The 21,509-nt window shown below is 39.0% G+C and overlaps 1 protein-coding gene across 5 annotated transcripts in view; it reads left to right on the top strand.

The window, feature by feature from the left end:
- LUZP2 (leucine zipper protein 2) overlaps nucleotides 1-21,509 on the top strand; it is a 373,209-nt gene that overhangs the window by 340,698 nt on the left and 11,002 nt on the right. For 3 of the 5 annotated variants that reach the window (XM_032803715.2, XM_075065232.1, XM_032803713.2), the window contains one exon: nucleotides 14,056-14,148. The exons of 1 other annotated variant lie outside the window; for it this stretch is intronic. In XM_032803715.2, coding sequence (XP_032659606.1) covers nucleotides 14,056-14,148 — 93 coding nt within the window. The remainder of the gene's footprint in view (nucleotides 1-14,055; nucleotides 14,149-21,509) is intronic. One more of the 5 variants, XM_032803714.2, reaches the window with a different exon arrangement.

The following is a 21,509-nucleotide window of genomic DNA, read 5'->3' as shown; positions in this document are numbered from 1 at the left end:
TGCAGTATTCCATATGTGGTCTCACCAGTGCCGAATAGAGGGGAATGATCACTTCCCCCAGTCTGTTGCCAATATTCCTATTAATGCAGCCTAATATGGCATTGGCCTTCTTGGCAACAAGGGCACACTGCTGACTCGTATCCAGCTTCTCATCCACTGTACTCCCTAAATCTTTTTCTGTAGAACTGCTGCTTAGCCAGTTGGTTCCATCCTGTAGCGGTGCATGGTATTTTTCTGTCCTAAGTGTGGGACTCTGCACTTGTCCTCGTTGAATCTCATCAGATTTCTTTTAGCCCAATCCTCCAATTTGTCTAGGTCACTCTGGACCCTAGCCCTACCCTCCAGCATATCTACCTTCCCCTCATCTTAGGGTCATCTGTGAACTTGCTGAGTGTGCAATCCATCCCATCATCCAGATCATTAATGAAGATGTTGAACAAAACCGACCCCTGATATCTGCTTGATATGAGCTGCCAACTAGACATTGAGCCGTTGATCACTACCCATTGAGCTTGACAGTCTAGCCAGCGTTCTATCCACCTTTTGTTCTGGAAAGCCATTATTGTTTCACAGAGAACTGGCTGGTTAAAAGATGCTGCATCTCCTTGTTTTTAGATTTTAAAAAATATCCCATATGGAATGGACAGAAAAAATGAACAGTAAAAGTAGAGAGTGTGAGTAACTTTTTTCATGACAGGCAAAACCGTTATCTTTCCAAACACAGCTGAAGGTACTTGAATGCTTTCCTTCTATTACTTTCTGTGTTTAAGCAATTGTTGTAATTACTACAGGGATGTCATAGACTTGGAAATGGGAAGTGTGATGTCCTCTACAAAATCTTTCTAGTAAAATGTCTGAAATATGACAATATGCACTAGTTTCTGTGTATATTCATATACTCAGTAGTAGTAGACAATAGTGCCCCCTGAAATGTACTTGGCTAATGGGGCATGATTAGGAATATTTGTCTAGTGACAATTAATAGGAAATATTTGGGCACTAACTCCTGTTTGTTGAATTAATTTTATATATTTCTAAGAATATCAAAGAGCAGCTCATGTCTACTGGGAATGTAATGGTGAAAATACTCAGATGGGGGATTCTGCTGCTTAAAGATAATGTGAGTTCATCTGTTGGTGGTTTTGTAATTTGCAACTATCAAGTCCATGCTGGTTTGCTGTGGAGAAGATGTCTGGTATTCTGTCCAATTGGTGTCATGAGAGCTGCCAAAATAGGCAGGCAGCAGAAGCCATTGGGAAGGTTCCCCACAGTGAAGATTAGGCCTGGTGAATGTCTTACTATCCAGAAGTGATCTAAAGGTCAGAAATGGTTATGTACCACTTGACTGAGTGGCAAGAGACTGGAAATCCGGTTCTTTAACCACTAGGCAACTCAGTCCTCAAAGTTCCCAATCACACAGGATCTGATATTGCTTGGAGTTGATATATCCTGCTTGCTTCTGATGATGAGCTTGGTGAGTTTGAGGGGCTTCAGGAGAGATTTCTTTTAGGATGTGGTCCTGATCAAGTATGTACTGTAGTTGTTTGATATCCCATATGGGTTCCATGTTGAGATGGAATGTGACAAGTAGGGGTATGTGTTCAGTGGTTTTTTTTTGTTTTGTTTTCTGTATGGAAACATTTTCTCTTGGGGAATTAAAGTTGCCTGTTCCATGATGCAATCTATTCCTCTGATGGAGTTTCCTTTTTTGATGAAGATGATTTTACGGTATATATCCCAGACTTCCTCCTCTGGGCATATTCTGGGGTTTCTATTCACCTAGCTGCAGATAACAGATTTCTTGGTTTATTAGTGAATCTGTGAAGGTAGGTGTGGTGATTTGTAGGTTTCTTATATATACTTGTCTGCAGGGTTCCAATTATTTATAAACTTCAACAGGAGAAGCAGACAGATCTACCCAAGAATATTTAGTATCCTAGTGGGTAGCAGGACACTCACTGGGGATATGGGAGACCTGGATTCAAGTTCCTGTTTTAGATCAGGGATTTAAACCAGGATGAAGTACCCTAACCACTGGACTACTGGGTAAAGGGCAGGGAGGGGGAGTGGAGGTGGGAAGAGTAGCACTTTGTCCACTTCAGTTTTTGTGTTTCTAGCCCTTCATTTCCTTTTGCTTTTTTAAATGCCCAAAATAAACTTTCATTTGACCTGAATTGTAATTTTTCTTAAATTTTGAAGTTTGCCAATTATTTTTATGTTCATATTTTATTATTTATGTTTTGGTCTGTCCTGAAATGAATTCTTTTTTCAATGTTTCTAAACTTCCAGCAAACCAAAAAATCAGTTATTGGTAACTAACACTATGAACCAAAATTAAATTGTTTTAGTTTTGAGCTTTTTTAATTTTTTTTTAAATTAAATTGAAGTAAACTTTGAAATGAAAAGTTGTTTAGAAAACATTTTAATTTTGACAAATTTTAATTGTTTTTTGATGGAAAAAATTCAGCAAATTCAACACACATTCACTAAATCTTTTGCTTGACCCACACCTGTGCTTTTCTTTGAAAAAAAGTTTTGACCAAAAAATTTTGCCTAGCTCTACCCATCAGCTGTTCTGTGGCAATGCATTTTTCGCAGTCCTAATTTCAAACTGAGATTTAAAATGATTTAAGTTGACATGAAAACTCCAGGACACCACAGACATAAGCCAATTATGTGAGCAAATAGGTTTATGAATTGAACACTGACTGTCCTTGTCATGGTATAAAACCTTACTCTGAACCTTAGAGTCCAAAAGATGGGGTACCAGCATGAATCCCCCTAAGCTTAATTACCAGCTTAGATCTTGTAATGCTGCCACCAACCAGGACTTGGAGTGCCTGGTACACTCTGGTCCCCCCAAAACCTTCCCTGGGGACCCTCAAGACCCAAACCCCTTGAGTCTCACAACAAAGGGAAATAAACCATTCCCCTCCCTCCTTTCTTCCTCCTAGATCCTCCCTTCCCTGGGTACACTAGGAGATCACTGTGATTCAAACTCCTTGAATCTTAAAACAAAGAGGAAATTTACCTTTTCCCCTCCTCTTTTCCCCTCACCCAGAGGCAATACAGATTCGGGCTCCGTGAATCTAAAACAAAGAGGAAATTTACCTTTTCCCCCCCCTTCCTCTCTCTCCCTTCTTCCACCAGTTCCCTGGTGAGTACAGACTCAGTTCCTTTGAGCCTTAACAAGGGGGGGAAATCAATCAGGTCTTTAAAAAAGAAAAGCTTTTAATAAAAGAAATATAAAGTAAAAATTATCTCTGTAAATCAAGATGGAATATTACAGGGTCTTTCAGCTTATAGACACTAGGGAGAATCCTCCCCCCCCAGCATATATACAAATTAAAAATCTTTCCAGCAAAATACACATTAAAAACCTTCCAGCCAAATACACATTTGCAAATAAAGAAAACAATCAAAAAGACTAAACCGCCTTTGTACTTTTGTACTTACTAAATGTGAACAGAAGATTAGAGAGCCTGTAGGTACGTGTGGTCACTCTCAGAACCCAGAGAGAACAACAAAGAAAAACACACAAAAAAAAGACTTCCCTCCATCGAGATTTTTAAAGTATCTTGTCTCCTGATTGGTCCTCTGGTCAGGTGTTCCAGGTTCACTGTTTGTTAACCCCTTACAGATAAAAGACACATTAACCCTTAACTATCTGTTTATGACAGTCCTCATCTCTAGTCTAGACACATGTCAATAAATTGAATGGAATTTAGTTGAGGATAAGTTATGTTAGAAAATCACAAATAAAATCTTATCTCTTGGATGTATTTATGCCTGGAAGGCTGCATGTGTCATCAAAACACATATCTCATTAGCGTGTTGGAAGTAATGTAATAGAGTTGGCTCACTTGCACCCACATCTGCTGGCAAAGCCAAAAAGTGCTGAAATAGTGCTGAGGGAATAGGGCGAGATTGCATCAAGGACATTATTAACAAAATAATCTGGCTTTCCTTCCAGTTTGTCTTAAGATCTTCTTCTTTTTTCTGCAAACCCATGCATTCCACTAATGGTGTTCTACTCTGAGCTATATATGTCTAATAATTTTAGCCAAAAATGTACTTGGCAGTGTGAAAATAAAACAAACCTCCCCTGATTGCCAACTGGCCGCTCAGTTGTGATAATGGTGATGTTAGACAATGATATTTAACATATATTGAAGTATGGTCTACCCGTTGTCTACACTTTGAACAAGAAGGTTTCTTTATGTCCAGATATAAATCTTTGCATAATTACTGATGAATCTGAGAACCTTCCAGACACTTCTGAATGCTCTCATGAAAACCATCTTGTTTGTATCTCATTTATTCTTACTTCCTTGGAGATTGCAACAGACAAACAAATGACAATAATTTGAGCAAATGACAGATATCAATGGCTGAATTTAGGTTTTGCTAAATTTTGTTTCACTTTTTTGTAGGCTTATGGAATTTACTTAACATAGTGCAATATCTAAATGAAGCTTACTGGAACACGATAGAAAATTGGTATATATTGAAAGTAAATATATTGTTGTTTTTCCATTGTGTGCCATATCGTACTTCTATGCATATTAGTATTTTACTTGCTTCATAATATAAATAGGTGTAATTTAACTGCATAACTCTAGCTTCAAAGTATTAAAATAATAGAATGCATAGGCAGTACAAGTTATAGTTATCAGTGAGTTCCAGCTTCCGTTCTAAGCTACCTATCATAAGTCACTCTTAATTTCATTACACAAATTCCTATTGAACTAAAGTATTCTTAAGACCCCAGTTCAGCAAGATACTTAAATCACATGCCTAACTTATTGTATGTGCAACATGTCTCAGGGGGCACGTGGCCAGGATTCATCACCATACTTTGACCATGTGAGTAGTCCCATTCAAGTCAATGAGGTTATTTACAATTCTTCACAATAGGCATATTCTTAAGAACCTTGCTGAATTGGAGCCTTAACACTATCTGAAAGGTGATTAAAAAATCACTGTTTATTGAATTGAACATGAAAAAGTTATGTGCTGAGAAAAGTTATATGTAGATAAATCATAAACAGCTGAAGATATGCTTTGTAGGTTTCACCAAAATGTAAGTTTTAAATAATTGGGGATGTTCTGTTAGTTTAGTATTTTTATATACTTATGAAAGTTAAAACTCAGCCTTTTGAAATATTTTATGTAAAAAGACAAGAAAAAAGACTGAAGGAGATAACATTTAAGAATAGCATTATCCTCACCTTTAGCTTGCTCTTGGGAATTTGTACGTTTACAAGTAACATCCAGTTAATATATTTATTTAAGACAAAATGCACATAAAAAGTCTTGCTGAAAATATAAAACCAAGTGAAAAATCCTATCAGTCTCTCAGCCTTTAGTATTGTGTCTAGCTATTGGAACATGTATACATCATTTTTTATTATGCTCTTAATGAAGGGTAATATCAACTGAAGTACTAAGACTGAAGGGGGTGAATTCAGGGACAGAATGAGACAGATGATCTTTTTTCTCCCTTTTGTGTTCTTAGCCTGATCTTTTATGTTGTTTCTTAAGTATTAAATACATTTATTTTGTAGATTCCCCAGAGCAAAATAATGTTGTTCTTCAATGTTGTCTCCCCAGATCAGTCTTTTTCCCTGTGTTTATAGATTAAAATGGTAATGATTATCATTTCCAGGTTCTGTGCCATTTTAAGTAATGAACTATCTTTAATATAGTAACTTTGTGAACACAGTATGGGTAAATGGAGATCTTAGCAGTACCTGGGAATGCTTTGTTGGATCTCTCTTAGAAAGGTTGTTACAAGTAATAGATGGATCCCACCAGTTTTAGACTGTTAACAACTGATTTGATAAAATAAAATTATTTTAGGCTGAAGAGTTATACGGTCTAGAAAACAAAAACCCATAACACTACAAACAATGTCTGATATGAAAGAGCTCTTTCCTAGCTTTTGCCTGTAGGGCTTCTTCTGAATGTGCTTTTACTTTTATTTCTTAGAAGTACAGTAGAGATTTAAAAGAGGAAGAAACACAGAAGAATAGCAAAGAAAACATACAAACATTAATGTTCCGTTACATACCACAGGGAAGCAATTATGAAGTAGTCATAAGTATGTTACAACAATGTTTCAAAAGTGAGAAGTGTGTGTGTGTACCATTGTCTCAAATTTTCTTGCTGTCTTTGTCAGTCATTGAACAATTTTAAGTTTTCTCACTATACTTTAGAGCAGAAAAGATGACTTGAGTTTGAGAACTGGATATGGAGACTTTTACTTCCAGATCATCTGTTTGAAGCCAAAAGTAATTACTATCTGATGGATATTCTGGTGTTTCTGTGACATACGTTGACAGTCTCTCTCCATTTCCAAGACAAAAAGTATTGACGTTCCAGAGCTACCATTAGTTCACTTGAGACCTGAAGCGGAGAAAAAGAAATGGAAGTGTTGTCTTTTTCGCATTGATGTTAATGAATTTTTGTAAGATATGTCCTGGGGTTTGTCCTGGTGTCCCTGAAGAACATGTCCCCATAGCTTAAGGTGTACAAATTAGCAGCCACTTCTCACCCCAGAGATGCTTAAATTTCAGTGGTGCTAAACATGCAAAAGTCCAAATTCTGAAATCATTAGTGGGAGTTTTGCCTGTTTAAAGACTGAATACATAAGGGTTTAGTACATAGTTCATAAAGTGATCTGGGATCCTATGAAAAGTCATACACTAGTGACTTTACAAATGTACTTGAATTTATTAAACCAAAGAGAACAAGGTTTGAATAGGGATGAAAACTTTTGAACTCCCTGTTACTGACAAGAAACTATTATATCCAGGTCTTCGCTGAGTGACACTCTCTGTAGTATACAAAAGCTTGCAGGGCTCCTTGCTAATTGTGCTGGACTTGTATGTATGATGGTGACCATCAGACCTAGGGAACTATAGCCTGTATAGTTTCATTATTACCAAGGTTTGTGCTTCTTAATTTCTCTCTTTTTTTTTTTTCTTATTTCTTATGTATAACCTTTCATAGTCACACTGCTAAGAAACTGACTCAAGTATTTGCTTTACACTACCAGTATTTACAAAAAGTTGTACAGGTTTCTCTGTGATATTCAGTAAGGGACTGTCTTTTGTATTTGTCTCCAGCTATTAAGAGGCCCCCAACTAATTTTGATTACTTCCAAAATTGTGTGGAAACACATGTCTGTGTCACAGATTAGAACACGAAACAGAAAGCAGTCATGAAGAATTGCAGTTGTAACCTGCCCAGAAATTATGCAAGGCTCTGTCAGGCCAAGCATTTTTTTCTAATGGCCCCTTAAAAAAAATCAGGTGGGGAGTGCTTGCCTGTGCATGTATATAGTGTGCAACTAGATAGTCAGAGCTTTGTGTTTGGGGGAATGTGACAAACGCCACAGATTATGGGGATGAGAGATCTCTGGATGCATTACAATGCAGCTGGCCCAGAAAAGCACTGAGAACTCTGTTCCAGCTCCTAGCCATCAAACTGTCCTCGTCCGCCATGACAAATGTTACCAGCCCTTCCCAGACATCATAAGCACCTCTGTGCCAAAGAACTAAAAAAAAGTCCTTGAAGTAAATTGATGAAAGTAGTTCTGAGGAAATTCCTTATCTGAGTTTGCACAGAGCCCTTCAACATCTACAGCAAGACCAAGTATTAGTTGATTTATTTTCTGGTATGCAGTCCTGTTACACACCATCTGTCTGGTTGTTCGTCTGTCCTTGTGGCTTCCTGGGAGGAAGATGACAAAAACTCCCATCAGCCTTTGAGTCTGGCTTCAGCTATCCAGATGGATACCACAGAGCAGGGTATCAAGCACTTCCTGTAAATGTTTTTTAAATGTTTCTAGTCTTGGCCTTTGATGCTTCTAAGGATAAAAGTTTATCCCTGGACAAGTGCCAATGGTATTGCATCTACGATTTAGACCAAAATAGTCTGTAGGTTTCAGGGCATAGCCATGGGTTTGATGTCCAACATCTTAGTGAACTTCACAGGCATTATTGTGCAGATGAGAGCACTGATTTTTGGATGACCACTGACTACTTGGATTTATAACAGTTGGACACTTGTTTGAGATCAAAGTCTGGCAGAAATCCCTTGTTAAGTCTTTAAGAAGGCCTTTAACTTAAATTGCTTCTCAGAATGCACATTAATTCACTGCCAACTTAAGCTGAGAAAAGAAAACTCACTGTAAAATTCACTGTAAAACTTAAACTGAGAGAAGAGAACACAAGTGGGTTGTACGTAAGGGAAAATGAATGTCCTGAAGTTGGAACATTTATTCATGTTTGTGGGCACTTTGGCAAGTAGCTGGTGGGGCTTTTCATGTAAGTGCTGCACAGTAAAACCCAGCAAGTCTTGTAAGAAGAAGAGGAAGAAGCACTTGAAAAACAGCGTAACTGAGTAAAGAATTCAACTACATATCAAAGCCAAAAGAGATTACAAGATAGTAATTAAATTGCCATAATGAAGTAGTGTTATTAGGCAGTAAAGAAATAATGGTGAGACCAAAGAAATTATAATAATATTTTCTATTCAAAAAGTATATTTTTGAAAAGAAAAATTGTAAGTAGTTGGAATGGGGATAATGTATCGATAGAAGCTAAGAACATTTAGACAATTCAGAGAAATTATGAGTTTGGCTTGCTTTTCTGTTGTAAATTTCCTGGATTTTTTGTTCCAAGCTATGCACACACAAATGGATTCTAGTTTCAGCGGCAAACATATATGTTAAATAAGTTGTAAACAGCTTTTATTAATGCAAATATGTGACTTTTCAATACCTGTTGTTTTTTTTTTGGTCAAGCTTGAAAGGTCTTGCATGCAAATATCTGTATTTTTCAAATCTGCTCGGATACAAATCCACTGAAAAATTTCACATGCAAAATCCAGGATTTAAAAGCTTTGGGCAGGGTTCAGAAGGGCTTAGACAAATTAGAAACGAATCCAGGAGCTGTTTCCAAATTATTTTGCCTGCAAATACACAGCAGCATTTTTATCAATATGCTAAGTGATTTAAATCAGCAAGTAAATAGTGTTTCCATTTTCATTAAGGCTGAGAATTTTTTTTCAAAAACAAAAAAAATTATTTGTAAAGGTTTGTTTCAAGGCATTCATTCACATCATCTGCGAGTCAACAGCCCTTTTAACGTGAGCTCCCAGTGCAACCCTGTGGCCAAAAGGGCTAATACAATCCTTGGAGGCATAAATAGGGGAATCCTGAATAGGAGTAGAGAGGTTATTTTACCTCTGTATCAGGCACTGGTGTGACTGCTGCTGGAATACTGAGTACAGTTCAGGTGCCAACAATTCTAGAAAAATGATGAAAAATGGGAGAAGGTTCAAATAAAAGCCATGAGGATGAGCTTCTTAATTCTATCCTATGCTTTAATCAATCTATTTAGCTTAACAAGAGAAGGTGAAGGGGTTTCTTGATTAAAGTCTACTGGTAGCTACATGGGGAAAAATATTTGAAAATGGGCTCTTCAATCTAACAGAGAAAGTATAACATGATTCAAATGCTAGAAGCTGAAGCTGGACAAATTCAGACTGGAAATAAGATGTACATTTTTTACCATGAGGCTAATTAACCACTGGAACAATTTACCAAGAGTCATGGTGGATTCTGAATCACTCACAATTTCTAAATCAAGATTGGATATATTCCCAAAAGATATGCTATAGGAGTGATTTTGGGAAAGTTCTATGCTGTGTTATACAGGAAGCCAGACTAGATCATCACAATGGTCCCTTCTGACGTTGGAATCTATGAATCTATAAACACTAAACAAAACCTTAATGATGTTTAAGAAATATAATTTGTCATGGTATTTCATCTAAGAAATTAGTTCTAACTATTCCTGGAACGCCATAAAAATCCATACATATGCTGTAGTCTTTAGGAAACTGGATAACCCTAGTGGCCAAATGCTGAAGCCCTTGCTCAGGTGGAATTACCATTGAATAGCATGGGAAATTTCCCTGAGTAAAGACTGGTTATGGACTTCAGAATGTGAACACGAGTGTTGAACAACTTAAATTCCAGCCATTTTCCAGGTTTTGAAGTGGCCAGATGGAATGTGAAAGGGTTTCTGGCTGCTAGGAGGTGAAACAGGTTAGAGCTCTTGGGAGGAACCAGGAACAGACTGACAAAAACCTCTCTTTGTTTCTGGCCTGCACTCTCACCAGGATCTGCTGAGTCCCATCATCCTGTTTCCTGAAACCTCCTTTGGGTCAGGAAACAACAGGCGGGAGATGGGAGTGGCAAATTTAATCAGGAACTAAGGACATGAGCAAGGAAGAATTCTCATAGAGCCATGAAGAAGAACTGGAGATGATGGTTGCCCAGGAGGTGTAAGAAACATGAACCATTCTTAAGGGTAGGGTAGAGGAGCATTCACTATACAGGGACTTCTGGGGGAATGGGAGAAGGCTCATTTGATTGAGAAAAGGAAGATAAATGGAATAGAAATAGGGAAGGATATGGAGATTCTGCTGTGCACAGGGAGAGAGAGGAAAAGAGGGAGTGGGGAGGGGCTTGTTTGGCACCAGCAGCTCCTTAAGAGAATTTAGGCTATATATCTTTGTCCATGAAGCTCTGGGAAGGGAGAAAGAAACAAAAAACATCAAGTGACACGGTATCTGTATTGATGAATTTAAAGCGATGAACCTTAATATGTCAGTTGTCTAACAGAAAGGGGAAAGTCTTATCATTCAAGAACTTGATGTTATTCAATGGTATTTACTGTGTGGAGCAAGAAAACTCTTATAGGATCACTGGAATTTCAAGTTTACACAATTCTACTACTACCCCTCATCATTCAGATAGGTAGATTACTTAATCAAATAGGTCCATTGTTATGAAAGAAAATTCATTATTTCACCAAACTGATTCCCCAGATCACATAATTAGCAATTTTTTGTCTATTTTCAAATAATGCTTATCTTTCTCTTGTTCAGAAGTTTGTAATATGATGCCATACTCTGGGCCAAAGTTGAAAATAGTCTCCACCTCCCCATATTGCTAGAAACACCAGGAGAGCAAGGATTGCTTTGGTGTCACATCTCAATAAGACTAATAGTCTTGCCAAAACTAGGCAGACCATATCACCAGCTGTTTTCATGACTATAGCTTGTCTGTCGTTTATCAGCCTCCATGAAACTAAAGCCTTCTCACTGAAGACATCCTTCTATTATTAAAGAAAAATACTGTTTTGTTGTCTATAATCTATCCATTTCTTCTCTTCCTCTATCTATCAAATCTGGAAATTTCTAAAACATTGATATAAGAGGGAGGATACTGACATAAGAAAGATGAACAGAACCCTGAGCAGATACAAAATTTGTATCCACATCTGGTCAGTGATCCACAAACATAGTCTTCAGATATCTGCAGATTTGCAGGGCTCTAAAGATGGAACAGCCTTTCAAAACTGGTCATTGAAGATGACCAATTGGTGATTTGGTTGCCTGTTTCCAGCTAAATTGTTGTGAAATTTTGGACGAAGTGCAAATTTTACTTGTTTCAAGATCTCAGCCGGAAATACAGAGCAGCCCAACTTCATCTGAAAGTATTCATCCAGATACAGATGCTAAACTTTTCATGACTTGAAACTCATACCAAAATCAATGAGGCTCATAAACATTGATTTTGGAATTTATTGTAGGATTTATTCTCCGAGAACATATTTTAATATATTCTGAGAGAATACATCCTACAATAAATTCCAAAATCAATGTTTGAGCCATATTGGTAGGCCATAGTAACTGGAGTAATCAGTTCTCTTTCCAGTGGTTCAAGGATCTCACATTTTTGAGGCACCTAGAGCCTGATTCAAATTCCACTGATCTCAGCTGAAGTCTTCATATTAACTTCAGTGGGCTTTGGATCAGACCCTAAAGAATTTCTGATAGAAATAGAAGAACAATAAAATACATTAGAAATTTTCACAATGATCAAAGGTTTAGTGCTTTCAGAACAGATAGTTCTGTATAACTGATAATGAGCAGACTGTGATAATGACCCACTGAAATTCTTCAATAAACTATGTTGCATATTGTACTACAATGGCAATTTTATGTTACATTTTATTTTTCAGCATGGTGTGTGTTTTATTTATACTTTATTAACAAACAGTATGTACAACTAGTATGAAGATGAAATCTTCAAATTTAATGGTTCATATATTTAAAATATCCTATATGTTTATCCAGCCATGTCACTCTGTACTGTAGTTCTTGTTAGGAATGAGGGAACGTGGAACTATCAACATTACTACAGGTAAACAACAAAAATATGATGCTTATGTGTATCTATATAATGTAACTGTGGTACAGATTTTGTATCTAAATAACATTCGTATTCATTTCTCCTTTTGTAATGGCACAAAGTGTTGGAATATGCCTGAAAAGGGACAGTTGAGAATTTTTCCAGTGTTAGAGATCTCTCAGCTGGTTTACAGTTTATACCAACTGCTCTCAACACACAAATAACCTGTCTTAAGGGTGGGAGGGACATACTGTGAGTAGGTGTGGCAGGTTTGTATCATTTTTTGTGGTGCCTAGAATGGGTCCAAGTCCCTCCCCCCCCAACCTGCCTAGTAAGCCAATATATATCTTTTAAAATAATGGCGTGGGGCTGGTGATGAGGGGTTTGGGGTGTGGGAAGGGCTCAGACAGAGGGTAGGGATGCGGGGGTGAGGGATTATGGTGCAGGAGGGGACTCAGGGCTGGGGCAGAGGGTTAAGGTGTGGGGGGATGAGCACTCTGGCTGGGGTTGAGGATGAGGGGTGTGGAGTGTGGGAGGGGCTCAGGGCTAGGGCAGAGAGTTGGAGTGTGGGCTCTGGGGTGGTGCGGGGTTGGGGATGAGGAGTTTGGGGTGAAGTCTGACTGCCCCAGGGCTGGGGCCAGAGAGGAGGACTCCCCCAGACCTCTCCCTGCTAGCAGCAGCGAGCTCCAGGAGATGGACCCCCTTCTTCCAACTCCCCAGCAGTACACTCACCTTCTATCCCTCTCAGGTCCAGGAGGACCCCTCACCTCCCCTGTGACGGGTGCCAGGGAGTGGGGAGGGACTGCCAGCACGTGTGCGCCTCCTCCCCTGCTGCTGCCCCTCACTGTAGCCTACTTTCCAGCATGGGGCAGGAGCAGGCAGGAGGCGCACTCCTGTGCAGGGGGTGGGCCTCCTGTGCTGGTGGAGGTTCCCACTGGAAAAGGGAAGGGTCCGAGGTGAAAGGGCAGGAACAGCCTGCCCTGGCATTAGTGAATGAGGGGCTCTGGACTCTGCAGAGGCAGTTGATGCTGGCAGAGTGGAGGAGGGGGCAGTCGCCCGCTTGAGACAGGGATGTTCTGGGGTCTGGAGGAGGCATGCGGGGGCGGCAGATGGAGGCTGGGGGAGAGACCCGGCCACAAACATTGGTGGAGCTGGGCCTATGGGCCCTGAATATTGCTGGAGCCTGGGCATCACGGGCCCATATAACTCACTGCCTGTGACTGTGGGCGTAGAGAAGAGCATGTTTTCACCACCCCAGTTCACAACCTGTGTAAGGTCCCATAGATCATAGCTGGTTGGAATAAGATAAGGCAGTTCTTAAGATGTGCCAACATATGGTAATAAGCAAGCCTGGTTCACAAGTACCAAAAGATTAAGATAGGCATAGATTACTGATATTCCCTTTCTCTTCCCTGCCTTATCTGTTGGCTGTATCTGGGTGCAGAGGAGAATCTAGGCAAATGTGTGCTGCATTACACAATAGTATAAAGGAAGTGCTATCCAAGGCAAAGCTTATCATTAAATAAAATCTTCATGTTTCAGTCTTCTGCGAGGAAATCTTGATTATTATTGATTTTATACGTAAGTAATCACATGTATCAAAATGCTTTGCAAGAAGCAAATGCCCTGAAAATACAAAATAGCGAGTAATTGATGAGTAATTGACAATTTACAATAAACTTATTGTATTCTATTTGCAATCCTGATTTTCATGTAAATTCTGTCTACAGCTTGTCTCCGTATTTACTTTTTTTTTTCATTTTGTTCTTTCCTACTTTCAGCAAAATGCCTCAGCAGATAAGGAGACCCTTGCCTCAACAAAGGAAGCAAATCAAAGTGTCCAAGACTGTGATTCTCAAGATGTAAGATTGGAAGTCAGTACTTAATACAGACTGAAAGCAAATATTAAAGCCTTGGAGACCATTTTAATGCTATCTGTTTTTAATAATCAAGATAGTGCATATATTTTAAAAGCAATTTCATGTTCAGATGCTGTGAAGCAAATACTGTTTGGTGTACAAGTATGCATTGTACTCCCTGGGTTTTCTTTAGGGATTGGTTAACAGGGTTTTTAAAGCTTTTGTGAAAGTAAAGCAGTAGAAGAGATGTGATTTAATGATTAACCTGTTCAGCAATCTACTTATTCCCTTAGAGATTTGGAACACAGTGAGGTACAGAATTCTGTTATATAAATTCACATTAATAAACAAGCATAGATGTCACAAATGCTTCATTTGGGCAGAGGGACGTGGGGCACCTAAGGCAGATGTTTAACTTGAGCAGTAATGGTGACAGTGTAATGGTAAAAATCTACAATCTTGTCCACTGCAACTAGGGAACAAGCTGAAAGCTCAAATCTATAACACACCAGCGACAGTGGGCTGGAACCTGCAGCCCTTACTCAATTAAAACATTGATGTAGTATAGTAACATAAATCACAAACCAATTTATTGTGGCCCATGTTACAATAAAAACAAAAAAGAGTGGAGTATCGCTGATTTGACTGTTTCTCTGGATATTGCAAAGGATATCACATAAATATGGTCTTAGCAAATGTCCTAATGAGACATGAAAAAAACAATAAGAGAAGACAAGAGACAAATGAGCCTGGAGTGAAATACTAAACACACTAGTCTTCCTTAAATATAACAACCACTATATCTGTAGGTAACTGGAAAGCCTTCTGGTAACAATAATAGCAGTTTACACAGCATAAACTGTTATGCAGGGATCGCTTTACCCACTTCAGAAGTGCAGCCATCTTTTGGATAAAACACAAGAGCCCTTTAACAGCACAAAGGAACACAGTACACAACAGGAACATATTACACAACATTTTAAGGAAAGAACGGATTCAATTAACACTGCAAAGTAGAAAGAGTTGAGCCTGTTGCCTTCAACTCTGTACCAAGCTCCTTCCTGATGCCACTTACTGTTTTACTGTTGTGGTGTCTCCCCGGGTCTGTACTGGGACCAGTTCTGTTCAGCATAATCAGAAATCCGAAAAAGGGGGTAAAAAGTGAGGTAGCAAAATTTGGAAATGATACAAAATTACTATCAATAGTTAAGTCTAAAGCAGACTGCAAAGAGTAACAAAGGGACATCACAAAACTGGGCGACTGGACAACAAAATGGCAGATGAAAGTCAATGTTGATAAATGCAAAGTAATGCACATTGGCAAACATAATACCAACTACATATGTAAAATGATGAAATCTAAATTAGCTGTTGCCACTCAAGAAAGATCATGGAATCACTGTGGATAGTTCTCTGAAAAGATCTACTCAATGTGCAGTTGCAGTCAAAGAAGCTAGTAGATCGTTAGGACCCATTAGGAAAGGGATAGATAAAAAGACTGAAAATATCATAATGCCGCTATATAAATCCATAGTATGCCTACACCTTTAATACTGCATGCAATTATAGTGGCCCCGTCTCAATAAAGATATATTAGAATTGGTAAAGGCCCAAGAGAGGGCAATAAAAATGATTAGGGGTATGGAAAAGCTTCCATATGAGGAGTGATTAAAGTCTGGGACTGTTCAACTTGGAAAAGAGCCTAAGGGGGGATATAATAGAGATCAGTAAAATGATGAATCATTAGGAGAAAGTAAATAAGGAAGTGTCATTTACCCCTTTTCATAACACAAGATCCAGGGGTCACCCAAAGAAATTAATAGACAGGTTTAAAACAAAAGGAAGTACTTCTTCACACAACACACAGTCAACCTGTGGAACTCAGTGCCAGGGCATGTTGTCAAGCCAAAACAAGGTTCAAAATAATTAGATACATTAGTGGAGGATAGGTCCATCACTGGCTATTAGCCAAGATTGTGAGGGATGCAAACCTACACTAGGTATCCCTAGCCTCTCACTTGCAAGGGATGGATAATTCAATGGTTGTCTGTTCTGTTAATTCCCTCCAAAGTGCCTGGCACTGGCCACTGTCAGAAGACAGGATGCCAGGCTAGGTGGACCATTGGTCTAACCCAGTATGGCCATTCTTATGCTTTTATGGGAGATACAGTCTGGCCAGGTATCCTGGCCCACATTGGAGAAGAGGAGCATTAGGCATTTTAACTACAATTCCCATTTGAAACTGCAAGGCATTTCCAAATTTGATTTTCGTTTTCAACTGAAAGGTTTCGACTTAAAGATTGTTTTTCTCAATGTTAATAGAAATTTTTGGTGAGAGAAACAATTTTCTGAACAGCTCTCTTAACCTTTGTACAGTTCTTGATTAGCCTAAATTCCCAGTGAAATCAATGGTAGGTGTGTCATGATATAAGGACGTCATTATATGCTCCCTTCCACCTGCCCCCCAAAAATTGTAGATGATTTTAAAAAGCAACCTAGATAAAACAATTTTAGATTTGAACAAGCTGAAAAGCATGACATTAACTAATTGTGGAAAAATTGTTTCCAGTTCATTCTACCATGAATGACCACAGACTCCAAAAGTAGAATGAGTTAAAAAAGGAAGATATTTTGTCTTTGAATATTAAATAGTATTTCCTAGGTATGTCTCTGTTTAGAATCTACAGTCCTAATACAAATAAATATACAGTTAATATTTTGCTTTCAAAAATGGAAATTTTTGGAGGCATATAGGCATGAATTTGAACTGCCTTTTAGTCTAAGAGTCAGCTGATCTAACAAAGCAGGGAGCTATATTCAGCTGCAACAAGCTCCCTTCTGTGCTGCTACCCCACAGTCAGGGCTGGATTAATGCAGGGGCTTTAGGGGCTGGAGTCTAGGGCCTGGGCTAAGGGAGGGCAGAGTGCACCAGGACTCAGGAAGGCTGCCTGCATGCTGTGGCCTCACACTGCTCCTGGAAGTGGTCGGTTTCTGGTATGTCTCTGCGGCCCTTAGCGGGGGGAGGCATCTCCATCTGCAGCCCCCGCCTCCAGCACCGTCCCCACCGCTCCATTGAACTGACCAATGGGAGCTGCGAGGATGGCATTTGTGGTCATGGGCAGAGCATAGAGATATGTTGTCCCCCTCCCCACAAGGGTGTGCAGAGACATACCAGCAAGCCGGCCGCTTCCAGGAGTGGCGTGGGACCACAGCATGCAGGCAGGCAGTCTGCCTGAGCCCTGCTGCACTGGGAGCTGCCTGTGGTAAGCACCTCCCAGCCAGAGCCTCCACCTCACACCCCCTTCTGCACCCTCAAACCCCTGCCCCCAAACTCCCTCCTACACCCCTCACCTCTTTTTGCATCCCAACCCCCTGCTCCAGGTCAGAATCCTCTCCTGCACCCAAACTCCCTCTCAGAAACAAACTAATACCTGTTCTAAGGTAAGAAGTAGGGTATTTTGAATTAACTATATTCTACATGTTTTAAGACTGAAATGTAACCACAGAATGGCTTTGTTAATTAAAAGGCAAGTTTAATACAGCGTTAATAGCCTCAATGCCATAATTGTGATAATTTTGTTTTAAATTAGGAAAAAGATTTACGTACACAAAATCTAATAGCCCCAGGCCCACAGGAGCATTAATCCGGCCCTGCCCCAAGTATGTGTAGCCTATGCCAGGGAGTAAGCTCGCTGCATGCGTGCTCAGAACAAGCCACAGCCTGGCTTTATGAGAACCAGTATATCTCCGGATAACAAAATAATAAAAATAAGGGTAAAATGTGATGGATCCATCAGTCAAGTAAATCAAATCAATGAGTTTTTGGCTTATCAGTAATAAAAAAATAAATTAAATGTACAGAATAGATGTTATAGAGGATACATTACAAAAATGATAAAAAAGTGGGCTGGAACTGAATGCATGTTATGATGATGATGCAGGTAGGTGTAAAGGCTTTATTTCATGGTTTTATTGTTGCCTGATCTATTGATCATATACTGACATAGATTCCCGAATTAGCACTCATAAATTTAGTAGGTTCTTTTCCCATGGTCAGGCCCTGTAGTATCAGAATTACTGCTCAGTTGGGAGTCCTGATGGGCATGGTTGCAACACTTACACTTGGGAAATCACACTAAACTTATAATAGTTTTATTAATACAGGTAGGAACTTCACAAACACTTCAACCCAGAAAGGCAGAATGAGTTGAGCATCCTTGTACTTACACCATCCCTTGAAAAACAACCTGAAGTGTTAGTTATCTTCTTCCACCTCACCATCATAACCATCACCAGTGGACATCATCCTGGCATCTCCCAAGGGCTATATCTCTCCCTTCCAAAGCACATCGGACTGGGATACAACTTTATAATGTGTTATGCTGACACCACTATGCCTAATGCGTATTCATTAGAGGTTTCTTCCCTTTGCCTTATTTGTATTTCCTCCCCATCTGGAGGGCCAGTAGACTGCTTTTTATTTGATCCCACCCTTTGATCTGTCCAGTTTGGGTGGCCCTAGCAGGCATTAAAACTCTTGCCAACATAGCTCTCAAGGTCATAGGGACACGCAAGCTGACCTACTGCATCAAGGTAGAGTCCCCCAGGGAAGGCTGTGCCTCAATTATCTTGAGTCCAGCTTCACAGGAGGGAGAGAAACTATAATTTAATATTTTTAGAAACCTGAAAAAAGACTTGAAATCCCACCCCTTCTTTAAAAAAATGTTTCCAAAATGTTATTTTAAGGAGTGATATCTCAGGACTTTTCAGAACTAGAAGCAAGTACTGTACCTATTGGAAAGTTGAGTATTTCCTCTTGTCAATAGGACAATGCTCTTGTCTGCACTTCTGAGCTGTGTTGTTTTGAGTAAATTCCAAGTTTGGGAAGAAAAATGGTACCTTTTTCCCCCACATGTTTGTTTGCATGTTGGTTTTACTTTATTTCTGTTTCTTTGTTGTTGTTTTTTAAATAGGAAATGTTTGAAGATGGTCAGACTTTTTAAAATATTATGTTCCAGTGGCCAAAGTACAATTAAGGTGGTAAAAATGCATGACAAGTGATGATCTGTCATTTATTTTTTTTAAATAATGTAAGGGTTGAAACAGAGTTAAAAACTAGGACTTAATGAATATGGTCAGAATCAAGATGTTGCTAAGAAACCTTCAGCAACTCTTTTCTCAGAATGGTGGAAAAATCCCTTAATTGTTAAACTGAATCTTGTTTATCAGATAATTTTGTAGAAGAGTAATGACTGACTACCGTAGAAGAACATATGGTATTTTTTGACTTCTAAAGAAAAGAGAGAGAAGGGAAAGGGCTTGTCAAATATATCAGATTTTTCCCCCTGCACTCCTTATGGCCAAATACTTGGATTATTTTTAATTTGCTACTCTTGCTGCAGTGTTTGTTTATGGCTTATGTGTGCATATTAATGTATGTAATTTCTAAAGTGAATATACATATGATTTTATATATAGGTTGGATCTAGATAAGCACAATGAAATTAATTCATTTGGAAATTGGACAGGTTGGAAAAAAGAGCTACCCCTGCCCCTATATCCCCCACATCATGGGACATTCAATAGCTACAAGTAGTTAGATCATCTTGCAATATTAATGTCTTGGTTTATTTAAATCAGTGACATTTTGCCTGAGTCAGGACCTCTGTTTGCCTCCAATACCAATTTTTTTTTTACTCGTCCCTGGCATTTATAAAACACTTTAATAAAAAGAATCTTATCAATTAAATTCAAGAGGATGTTTTCAAGTGGTCAAACTGCTAGGGGATTATCAGTGAAATCCTGGCTCAGCTGAAGTCAATGGGATATTTTTCTGTTGGCTTCAAGGAAATCAGGATTTCATCTCATATATTTTTACTTACAGTGCATAGCAAGCCCTTCTAGTGTAGAATCCTGGACTGAACAATGTCTCAAGCAGAAACTAGACTCATTCTGTTACAATATTATGAAGAATATTATCAATTTGTAACTTTCACACCTCTCCTCCCCCAAAAAAGAAAAGGCACCATCCAAAGGTCATTCACTACCTTCTTCAGTCCAGAGAATCCTTATGCATATGACACAACATTATGAATCACCTATTGCAGGGAGTCAGAAATAACATCAAGCAATTTATAAAATGTTGCTTTATTTAAACAGCTTAGATTCATCATCTTGTGTTGGATTTTTAGCTCTTTGTTTGTCCTTGCTCAGCCTTTTCTGAAAAACAAAAGTAGTACAAATTTTATTTACTGCCTTCATATTCCTGCAGTAAACAAATACAACAAATTCATTAATCATTCAGTGGCAAAGGACATTGAGCACTGAACCAAAACATACACATGTTTCTAAGCAACCATGGCATTTAGCGTCATAATTTTGCATCATTCTTAACAGCAAAACTTTGATCACTCTATATCCTCCACCCCTCTTGCCAGTGTGGTAACAGGAGAAAAGTAAAATTATTACTGTCATGGTATAATTCCCAAATCTGGATCTTAGCGTCCCAAAGATTGGGTACCAGCATGAAAGCTTCTAAGGTTAATTACCAGCTTAGATCTGATAGGCTGCCACCAACCAGGAATTTCAGTGCCTGGTACACTTGGGTCCCCCAAAACTTCCCTGTGGGACCCCAAGACTCAGATGCCCTGAGTCTCCTAACAAAGGGAAATAAACCATTCCCCCCACCTCTCTCCCACCCAGAATTTCCTCTCTGGGCTAACCTGAGAAGTTACTGATGCCAACCTCTTTACATCACATACCAAGACGCATGTTCTCCTCTCTTCCACAAAGAGACAAATCCAAAGACAAGGAACAGAAAAGATTCTATCTCTCTTCCCCCTTAGCTTCTTCCCGCCCTGGGACACTAGGAGAGTTAAACACAGAGAGCAGTTTTTTCCCCTCCCCCTGTCTTCCCTTCTCCCACCAATTCCTGGTGGGTCAACTAGAAACAAAAAATCAACAGGTCTTAAAAAGCAAATTTTCATTAAAAAAAAAGAAGAATTAGAATAACAGTTCTCTGTAATCTAGATGGTAAGAGACAGGGTTTTCAACTTATAGAAAATGAATAAACAATAGAAAAGGGATATAACAGCCTTATCCAAAAACAATACAATTTAAGTACTTATAGCCAAAAACATAAAGACTCAGCCCAGATACACAGATGCAAATAGCAGCAAACAATTTAAAAGACTATCTTTTGCTACCTTTGTACTTACAACTGGGAAACAGAAGATTAGAAGGACTGGAAATAGACCCTCTCATAGCTGAGAGGCACAGAACAGACAAAGATCCAAGACCAAGAAACCCCTACAATTTCCCTCCCTTAAGCTTTTGAAAAATTCTGGTTTCCTGATTGGTCCTTTGTCAGGTGTTGG

The sequence above is a fragment of the Chelonoidis abingdonii genome, chromosome 4 (genome assembly GCF_003597395.2).
Source record: "Chelonoidis abingdonii isolate Lonesome George chromosome 4, CheloAbing_2.0, whole genome shotgun sequence".
In the NCBI taxonomy this organism is placed as follows: domain Eukaryota; kingdom Metazoa; phylum Chordata; order Testudines; family Testudinidae; genus Chelonoidis; species Chelonoidis abingdonii.
Note: the sequence above shows the minus strand (reverse complement) of the source record. Positions and strands in the feature narration are given on the sequence as shown.